Genomic DNA, 10,747 nt, shown 5'->3' with positions numbered 1-10,747 from the left:
GGGAGCATGGACCCCTCACTGCACATGTGCACAGCTCTGTCCTGCCTGCAAACAGCTCTTCCCTTGGAAGAGAATCAGTACAAGTTTCGATTTTTTTTTTTCACTTTCAGTGACTGTTTTGCAAACCTTACCCTTGCCTGTTGAATCACTCCATCATGTAGTGTTGTCATAGCAACCACCCAGGCCTCTCCTAAGTCTAAGGACACCCTTCCCATCCATGGCAAGCACAAAGGCCCTATGAAGAGCAGCAGAGAATAGGCCATGGAGGCCAGAGCACTACCCTGTGACTTCTACTTGGCCAGCTCAGGGACACAACAGGCCAACAGTAATCACATTTCCAAAACCACCAATCATCCTGTGGCCAGGTAGGAACAAACAGGCCTCGTTCATGGGAGCTGCCCTCGCCTTTCTTCCCCGGGCCTTGAATTGCAGACTCAGTCCTTTGATATGCAGAGACATCTTTGGACTCTTCCCCAAAAAAACACATAACAGAGATGCTTGGTCTCTAGGAGGAGGATGGATCAAGGTTCTAGAGGTTTACCCTGGACAGGTGGGAAAAAAACATCTTACTCTACACCTTCTAAAGTTGGACATTCTGACGGTGACACTCCTGTCTGAGGGGGGCTCCTATCTCCAAGAGGGTTCAGGAAAAGAGAAGCCGCAGCTCAGCCTGCAGTTCTCGGGGCAAGACTGGGCTCTGTACACTAAAGTTATTTTTCAATTTTGGTATGATTATTTAGCCTTTTTTTCCCCCCAGAGACAGAGTTTCTCTGTGTAGCTTTGTAGTCTATTCTAGAACTTGCTTTGTAGACCAGGCTGGCCTCGAACTCACAGAGATCCACCTGCCTCTGCCTCCTGAGTGCTGGGATTAAAGGTGTACGCCATCGCCGCCCAGTCTATCTAGCCTTTTTAGTGTATGAAATGATGGCTTTCATTATGACATCGTCACACCTACATATCCAGTTCTTTGTTCATATTCACCCTATTACCCTCTTGCCACCCCTCCCATAATGTATGGACCACTTCAGAACTTGGATGTGATTTTTGTGTAGGGACCATGCTAGTCTCCCTGTATTGGTCCAGTATTATCAAATGTGCTGCCTGAGCAAGTTCTGCGCACTAAATCTTCAGTGCTGTGTGGCCACATAGGAAATTTCACACGGGCTCATTAAAGCATGGCTCTACCCTTTCACTTTGGCTCCAGCCAGGAATTTCAAAGGCTGAACAGCTCTTGAGCGATGAAGTATTGTACATAGATGACTTCGGTCCCTGTCCAGTAAGAGGAAATAGATATGGGTCTCGCTCGAGTGAACCGGAGTGGATGAACCTTCACCTCAAACACGGGGCTGTCATCAGTGACACAACCGCCACCATCCAGGCACAGAGCTCGGGACCACAAATCACTGAGGCAGAACCCGAGGCCAGGCAGTGTCCTGAGGAGCCTGCTTGCTGAATCCCTCTGCACCCCTAGTTTGAGAGCCAAGGGGCACTGCTCTCTCCCTTTCTGTGTGTGTCTGTTGGGCTCCCCTCAGGATTGCTGGACTGGTTGGCAATGAGGGGGAACAAGCAAACACTTCAGCAGAGGAGGAGCGGCCCTGGAGCCAAGCCCCCAATGCTGGCTGGGCAGAAAGTTGAGAAAATTCAAAGCCCGGAGAAAATGAAGCAGTTGGGTGTTGAACCTCTTGAGGAGCTGAGTCACTCCCTCCACGGATGACTTCGAAAGCTTCTTACTCCATCTTCCTCCTCCTCCTTCCCCAAAGATGGAATAACGAAGCCTCCGTTGCCTGAGGGAGGGCCTGACTGAGAACTCGGACCTCAAGGCTGCCCACCGAGCTGATGGGCTAGGATACAGCTGAACTAAAAAGATGACAAGGTCTTTCCACAAAGCATACTATGCCCGGGACCCACTTCACAGCCTTGCCTGTCTAGCCTGAGAGCCACTGTAACTGCCGTGGGTCACTCCAGAAACTCCAAAGTTTAGTCATCCAAGTGAGGGCCAAAGGACAGGCAAGCAGTTGCAAGAGTCCCAGGGAATGAAGGGGCAGTTCAGGGCAAGGCTTGGGGGAACAGAGGCTGGCTCCCCAGTCCCACCCGCGGGGTAGCCATAGCCAGTGAGCACTGCAGGTGGGGGGTGGGTACCACCCCTACTGTCAGAGACAGCACAAGAGGCAGCACCAACTCTGGACTGAGTCTTTGGCCCCCGGCCTGCCGCTGACCCACACAGCTCACTGGAAAGGTTCACTGCCCCCGGCTGTGGTAGGAACACAGCCTGGCTGACTCCACACTGCCCTCTAACATGAAAACACTAAGGATCTATCAAGTGCCCTTGACAGCTTGTCACAGTACGCATTTTGTCTTGCTTTAGCTCATCTGCACGACACTGCGGTGGGACATGGTGATGCGGGTGCCTGTGAAGTCTCCTCACCGACTAAAAATGATTAGCTATTCTGACAGCCCCGGGATTTCTGAGTTTTTGTTAATGAGTTCTGGGCAGCACTGGTCATGAGTACCACGAGACCATTCCGAAGAATCTGATGGTTCACCTTCATTGTCAACTTGACTGGATTTGGAACCACCTAGGAGACACTCTGCATCTATCTGTGAGGACATTTCCAAAAATGTTTAACTTTGGAGGGAAGAACCTTCCTGAACGTGGGTGACCATACCATAGGTTGGTGTCTTGGACTGAATAAAAAGGAAAGAAAGGAAGCCAGCAGCGTATCAGCATTCATCTGATCTGACTGTAGATACCATGTGACAGACCAATGCCTTACCCACCACAAACTGTCCCCTCAAGCTGGGAGCCAATCTAAACCCTTAGGTTGCTTGGGGCAGGTTGTCTTGTCACAGTAACAAGTCAGTAACACATTTTCCTCCCCAACTTTGAAGTTAATTAAACTCAAGTGTGGAGAAGGGTAGAAGGCCTGGGGGAGTCTTTCTTTGCACAGACAGCCCAGTCCTCAGGGAGTCACAGGCGACCAACCAGAGCCTAGGAACCTGCTCCAGCTAGCCTGTTACCAATCCATTTATTTCTATACTTGTGACCTATCAGTGGCCTGTGGGATCCAGTTCCCTTAGCTGGAGGGCTCTAGGGATGATCAAACATCCTTGAGCTCTCATGGGCAGCAGTCTTCTGACTGGACTGGGGTCTCCTGGAGTCTAGTCTTTCTGGGTTCAAGACTAATCCACTGGCCAAGAAGTTGGGCTCTTGAATTCCTACCCTTCAAACACCCACAGCTGGGCTCCTCAGAGTTACCCTTAATCCCCAGGCAGCTCTTATGCCCCTCAGTCTGAGGAATAAGCCAACTGCCTAGCAGAACAGCCTCATCTCAGGCCAGCCAGAACATCCTAGGTCACCAGCAAGTGCTGGCTTAGATCCCAGAAGAGTCCAATGCCAGAAGGCGCAAACCAGAGACTGGGTGGGAGAAACAGGCAAAACACCGATTAAACCAGCACAAGAACCGAGGGTTTGGGGAGCGAGGGATAGGGAAGGTGAGCTCTTAGCTGAGACTTAGTGCAGGGACTGGGGCTGGTCAGTGTCTGTACAGAACAGTCTGTCCAGGCAGAAAGAAAAGGAAGAGGAGGGTGGATTGTCAGCCCAGTGCCTGCACCCATTATTTATGGATGTTTCACTTGATTTGTGAAACCTGGGCTCAGTGAGGAGACTGAATGTCCCTCACAGCCGCTCCTTCCTGCAACAACAAGACTGACATCACTGTTGTCAGGGAAATGGTGTTTTGATTAAAATCATGTGACAGCTACTTCACGATTGAATAAACAAATCCACTGTTAACCCTCGCCTGACCAGCTCGCCAGCAGCTGTGGTCAGAGCGCAACTTCTACCCAGGAGGGAGTGGCTAGGCCGACCTAGAGGGAGCAGAGTCTGAGAAGCGGCCCAAGCTGTTCCCTGGCAGGTCCTGCATGAGGAACACAAGTCACCAAATACGAAGAAGACCATGCAAGTTCAGGAGACTCTCTCCATGGCACTGAGGCAACACCCACCCTCACCAGGAGGAACCCTGGGCTGTTCTCTTGGACCAAGCAGCAGGCACAGCCCTAAGACATCCAATGACTCCCGTGGGGCTCTGAGGCCAGTCAAGAACTCAGTTCCCAGCGTTCTCAACACCCAGATACTCTTTGCTGATGAGGACAGATCAGTGAGCTGGCCATGCAACAGAGAAAGGGGTTAAGAACAATTTCTGGTTTGCAACTGGATGACTTCCTGGATCATTCACTTGGCTGTGGCCCCTGTCATGAAAAACTCTGCCTGGCAACAGGCAGGTCCCCTTCCATTTCACCCCCAGGACATTTGCTCTAAGTGAAACAAAAGCAAGGAAGGCCCCGAGTCACAGAAAGGGGATTTTGTGGGTGAAATGAACTGCAGCCTCGCAGGATCAGCACAGCTGGCTTCTAAGGAAGGTTCCCAACCACCTGAAATGTGTCCATGGCAAACATGGACTGCAAAGGCATCTATCTGGTCAAAGGCCTGACAAGGTATCGCAGTAACGGGGGTTCAAGGAATGGCAGCTAGTGCTGTTCTCAGCTGGAAAGCCTTCTTCAGAGCAGACCAAGTCAGCTGGGCGTGGGGGTGGGGTGCCTCCAGCGGTCAACTCGGCCCAGGTAATTCTCCAGGAGTTGAATGGCAGGACCAAATGGTCCTGAGCAGGTTGGAAAACAGCTCCATTACCACTTAAGAAGTGTGTGGCTTAGGCCAGTAAGAATCACTGTTCTTACTAGCCCAGGCAGGTCTCTTCCCTCAACCAAGTTCTAGAAGTAGACAGAGGGGCATGAAGGGCGGGCACCTCAGGCTGCTGAGGCTTTGTAGGCAGCAGCAGACAGCACTTTCTCCCAGCATGCAACACCCCCTGGGCTGCCTGAACCACAGAGCGCTGGGCAACTCAAGCAAAGGACAATGTGTGCAGAGACAGAAGGGCGAGTGTTCACAACAGCAAAGATAGCATGGCCTCCATTTACATCAAATGACAAGTCAGGTGATTTAAAGTCAACCTTTTTATCAGTGGTTTAACTATAAAATCCACTGGAGTGGGTATGAGAGCACCAGCTTCTGGCAGTCACTGTAACTAGTCTGACGTCAGCACTAGGTAGCCCAGGCTCTCCACTTCTAAGTCATAACCACCCTTCTACCACAGGCCACAGCTGGAACCCCAGTGACTGCTGAACTGAAACTCTGCATCCCTTTTCCATGCAGTTGTAGGGGACAAACTGGGCTTGTAAAACATCCAGGAAAACATTAGGCACAGACTCTTGTCTTGACTAGAAATGACTCCCTACCTAAGTAGAACCATGCCAATAACTTTCCAACCTGTGTGGAAAGTGTACCAGCTCTTCCGTTCTACCCTTTTGTTGTGTGGGTATTGTCTCAGTCTGAGGAAGATTCCAGAGACCTCTAACCACAGGAATGACTGACCTCTGGAGAAGACCACCCCTTCACAAAGGCAGTAAAACAGAGCAATACTTTGAAATACACTCTGCAACCCCCGGAGAGGCTCTCTCCAGGCCAGTGTGCTGGGAACTGCTTCTCGGCCCGCCTTGCTGCGATTCCTTCCCTGTGGCAGCAGCAAGCTCTGCTGGCTCCCCTCAGCCCAGAAAGGACAGGGCTCTGGCCCCAAGTTTCCGGGGCACTTACCTTCCCAGTGTCCTCTCCAGGCACTCGGGGTCTCAGGAAGAGATTCTTGTCAACCCCAGGGACGCTGGGCTCTTCACTGTCCTTCACAGGAAAATCTAGCTTCCTCAGCCTCTGGGCCACCACTGGAGATACAGACAGCAGCGCTGTCACTGTCCCTGACCAGGGCATGTCCCTCCCGAGCCCACCTGTGCTTCCCAGCCAGGGTGCCCTCAGCTGCCCTGGCACCATGACGGCCCAGCAGCACACAGGGCTCTGGGCAGCTGTGCAGGAAAAGCCAGCCCTTGCCAGTACTTTAACTTAAGGTGCCTTTTTGCTCAAGAGTCACCCCACTGGATCTAACCGGGGGTTCCGCCACATCTCGGTCATGGGTAGCCTGAACAAACAAAAGACCTAGCTCCTTTCAGAACTGATCATAGCAGTTTAAGACAACAACTCCCAAGAAAGAAAGGACTTGGCTTTTCTTCCCAGTGAGTAATTAAGCTCTCTTCATCTTCCAAACGATTTCCATCTCAACTGAACATGATGTCATTTCCTGGAAACAGCAGGCCCATGGAAGCAAATGAGGAACAGCAAGGCTATTCTAGGTACAGAAGAGGACTAGAGATTTGTGAAGGAACAGGAGGGACAAGCAAGATCGTGGCTCGAAGGGGGAGGAAACAGTGAGAGAGGACAGCAGCCACGCAACCACGTCACTGTTTACCAAGAACATGGGGTGGCAGGGCCTTGTGCACCTGACACCCAGGGAGACAGTAAATGGCAAAGAACAGCACCCTGGGGATGAGGGGGAGACTAAGCACCCAGCCTGTCTGGCTGCCCTGCCCCACACCCCCAGTGTGATGGACCCAAGGACTTGTGTAGGGAACACCAGGCTTTCGGCTCAGGGTCACCGCAGTGTCAGGAAGACACACTGGCTTCCTGGGTATTACACAAGCATCCTAGACACTTAGACAAGACACCTTGGTCAGGCTGTCTCTTGAATAAGAACAAGCCCTCCAGCAAACACAGTCCCCAGCCCGGGCCCACATCAGCACAATCCAGCTTGGTACTTCCTTAACCGGAAGGGTATCTTTTATTTTGACAAAGTTTCATTCAAAATCACACATTACGCTGTTTGTCCTTATGAAACAAAATCCCTCTTTGGGCTCCTGTCTCATTGGCAGCACATTAGACACACAAGATCTACTATTTGAAGCTCGTGATGGGTAAACTCCGAACAATCTGTAGAAAAAAAAAAATCACTAAAAACTCCACTATTAATGGTGCACTTTTTAATTGACGTGGGATGCATGTGTTGGTTTTGGCTTTACTTTCCTCAAAAGCTGAACAACAGTTATAAACTGCCCAGATGTAAACAGCTTTAATATATGTTCAAAGCAACCAGACAATTCCAAAAGAATCATTCCTCAAGCTGGGCATAGTGGTGTGTCTTTCATCCCAGCACTCAGGAGGTAGAGGCAGGGCCAGCCTGATCTACATAGAGAGTTCCAGGACAGCCAGGGCTACAGAGAGAGCCTTGTCTCAAAAAAGAAAAAAAAAATCCTGGGGGTGGGGACTGGCCTAGGTCAGAGGCTCTTACTTCCTAGGAGCCAAGAAATCTCTAAGTTTATCAACTACAAAGTGAGACAGTCTGGTGGTGACTTTGTTCAACACATCAGAGGGCAGACCTTAAAATCACTAGTGAACAGGTTTTTAATAAGCACCAACAATATACACCAGACACTGGTCTAGGCAGTAGTGACACAAGACAAGACAAAACAAGCCAGCACCATGGAGCTCCTGGAGAAATCAAGTGTAAAAACGAGTATGTCAAGAAAATGGCCAAATTGAAGCTGAAGAGCAGTTGCTATGCAGGGTAACACAAGAAGTCCACTGTGTGCGTCAGAACGATAGTGAAGCCTCTGATGGCCACCCAAAAAACAGATCCTGCATGCCACGTGACCTTTATTTGAGAAGTCAGGGTCCACTGTCTCCCTTCAGTAGTCTTTGGCAGAAAGGTAAAGGCACAAGGCGGGGTGGGGTAGCAGGACAGGGATGCTTTACAAGTTTATTCTCAAGTGAGTGCAGCATGTGGCATTTCCAACCAAAGGTGAAGCAACTGTCCCAATGCACAACTGTTTCCAAAATCAAGACAATAATCTCTCAAATATAAAACTCAATAAAGAGGAATACAGCCAGCAGATGACGTCAAAAAAAATTAAACTATAATCTTTACAGCACAGTCATTTAAGGCACTAAAATGAGAATCTTTTTACCTAGGAAAATATTCAAACCTTCGCCCTAGAACACATAAAATGGAAACTTACTACAAAGTAATCCGGCAGTTTAAAATACAGGCACACGATCTCTGATAGAAATTTTCTGTTCTGTTTTTCTAAGGTATGATAAAAGCATTTACACAAACTTGGTTTTATGTAACTTATGTTTAATGTACAAAGTTTCATAGGTATCTTTGGACCTTCACAAAACAGAACAGGGCTTGTTATATCTAAAAGAGTTTGTAAGTAAAATCAACAATTCAGAAACCAAAATGGAAACACCAAACTACATGAGATGCACTGAGAAAAACCAGGCTGCAGGAAAACCTCATTAACTGAGTCCACTGGAGACAAGGAGTCTGTTAGATGAAAAACATTTACATTATCCAGAAAAGTCATCAGAAAAGGTGTGACCTGTCAGGGCTGCTCACGGAAGGAGTGGGTTATAACTGACCAGGGTCACTGGTAACCAGCATGCCCACTGATCAGCAGGTGCTTCTAAAAAGTGTCAAGCAGCCATCCATAAACAGTTTGCTTCAGCAAACCCTTCAGCTCTACCGACTATCTTAAATTCCAGGACAAATTAATGAAGTTTTAGTGCAGATGTAGAAAAATGTTCCAGCCTCGGTGATACAAGCAAACACTGAGCAGCACAACTTCAGTTTGGTACTGTGCAGCGTAGCAACGGCAAGATGCCAGCATTGCTGGAAGCAGAACAGGGCCAGTGGTTCCTACACTTACTGGAAACACAAAACTTCACAATGAAACAGTAGAACCATAGCTTAGTAGGAGGCACTAAAGTTTCTTATGAGTTTTTGAGGGCAGTCACAGTGCTGAGCCGTTGAAATTGATACCTTTCAACGTCACACATTAGCAGCAAGATACACCCACTTCAGGCTTCTGCATGACATGATTACAGTCAAAACTGAGCAAATGAAAACCAGAACAACCAATACATTAACCTTCCACGTCTCCTTTCATGTGAAACACTGATATGGACCATCGTAACCAGAAAGATGTGGATCTGACTACAGTCAAATAAATGTCAGTGTTGTCTCCCAAGTGGATAATTATAATAAGTTATTCTAAACCATTTACTTTTAACATTGGAATGCTAGAGGCACAGAGACACATGTAAACAGTAAGAGAATCACTCCACTCTGTGTCGGGGTCCAATCCATCCAGGCTGTCTGGAATCTTAAGTGGCTGGGGCCTGATTCAAAAGGGAGGAGGCAGGAGCCTCGATGGTGCTGGAAAAAACACGGGGACACTCAGGGGGTGACCGAGCGAGGGAGTATCAGCGACTAGTCAGTAAGAGAGGTTAAAGTTATCCCGACAGAGAAATAAAATCAGTCTCAGTTCATATTTAGAAAGGATCAAGTCACTGAAATCTGATTTCTTCTAAGCTGGTGCCATTTGCTTGGATGAGATCTTGAAGGGTTCCATTTTTCTCCACCCAGTGTAAGAACACATGGACTAGAGATCTGTGATAAGAACTTAGTAAAGGCTTTTCCCTCCTGTTCCTCTTTATGCCAAGGCAAGAACTGGAAAATTCCAAACAAAATCATGTTAGTGGTACAGAAAGTTCATGAATGATTGCTATGTGAACATTCAGTATGTAACAGTGACAAAAGCAGGCGCCCGAGGTCTCACTGCGGCCCTGCACTCTGTCAGGCTGACTGCAAGTTAAAGACTTACTCAAGTCCAAACCAATACTGCTCTTGCCAGTAAGAATCAGCATCCTACACATGGAACTGAGAAAATGGCCTGCTCACTTAGAGAACTGTGGGCCAAGACATTTCTTTATTTTAGACAGGGTCTCACAATGTAGCCCAGGCTCCTCTACTCTGAGACCCTCCTGCTCTGGTCTCCCAAGTGCTGGGATTACCAGTGTGTGCTCCCAAGCCCAGCAAGGGCCAAGAAATCCCTAACCAAACAGGCCCAACAGAGCAGGGGCTTGCCACCCTGCCTCCTATCCTGCTCATCACACTGCCATTCCCCACTGCTCCCACAGGAGGGGAAAACTCCCACCAACCCAAGTCTAGCACTAAACAAATGCATACCACTTATAGCTTCCTGTGCGAAATACTTGACATCCATGTCTTCATCCTGACCTAACTTCTGCAGCACTGGTTTCACTTCCCCCTGCAAGGCACTGAAATGCAGAAGTAACTGTCAAAAGATGCCTGGTGGGACAGAAGTCCATTACAGTACAATCTGCTATGGAATTTGGGGTTTGGATCAATGGTCATTTTTTTATTTAAAATGAAAATACTTCTAAATACTGACAAATATGACATATACATCAAATAATTTCTAAAGAAGTTCTTGGTGAAATTCACTTTCAGACAGTGTTCTATACATACCCAGAACATAAATGTAAAAGTCAAACTGGACAGTCTCAAAACCAAGGGCTGAATTTTCTCTGAATAACCCAGATTCTAGGTAAAATGAGAAAAGAAATCCCTGGGCTTATTTTAGCTATTCCTCCCCACCATGAGGCCATACTTTCAAACCAAGAGCAGCACTGCAATCTTACTTGGTGTCTAGGATCGGTCCAATTTTCTGCAGTGACTTGGCCACATTGAAACGGACATTTGCCACCTGGTCCCCTGCCATTTTCAACACGATGGGCAACATTTGCTTAGTGGTTATTTCCTGACCACAGGCTTCAGACAGTGCCTAGAAAAATAAACAGGACGGCACATTGAAAACTTTCTTAATACTCCCCAATCTAAAGAAACAAACTAATATTTAAAGGGAAGGTAATTGACCAACTGAAAAATGTTTCCTGCTTGAGCATCTAAGGAACAGGAGGTGGCCCCAAAGATGAAGGCCTATGCCA

At 48.2% G+C, this 10,747-nt stretch overlaps 1 protein-coding gene across 4 annotated transcripts in view; it reads right to left on the bottom strand.

Annotated features, from left to right (window-relative positions):
• The window catches only part of Ppp2r1b (protein phosphatase 2 scaffold subunit Abeta), a 34,487-nt gene that overhangs the window by 4,593 nt on the left and 19,147 nt on the right, over positions 1–10,747 (bottom strand). For 3 of the 4 annotated variants that reach the window (XM_006972331.4, XM_006972334.4, XM_006972330.4), the window contains exons 13-15: positions 10,442–10,584; positions 9,966–10,057; positions 5,648–5,769 (exon numbers count right to left, since the gene is read on the bottom strand). In XM_006972331.4, coding sequence (XP_006972393.1) covers positions 5,648–5,769; positions 9,966–10,057; positions 10,442–10,584 — 357 coding nt within the window. Of the gene's footprint in view, positions 1–5,647; positions 5,770–6,697; positions 9,447–9,965; positions 10,058–10,441; positions 10,585–10,747 lie in introns of those variants that run through there. The other variant, XM_006972333.4, reaches the window with a different exon arrangement.

The sequence above is a fragment of the Peromyscus maniculatus genome, chromosome 7, assembly GCF_049852395.1.
Source record: "Peromyscus maniculatus bairdii isolate BWxNUB_F1_BW_parent chromosome 7, HU_Pman_BW_mat_3.1, whole genome shotgun sequence".
Lineage (NCBI taxonomy): Eukaryota > Metazoa > Chordata > Mammalia > Rodentia > Cricetidae > Peromyscus > Peromyscus maniculatus.
This window is presented reverse-complemented; position numbering and strand designations above follow the sequence as displayed.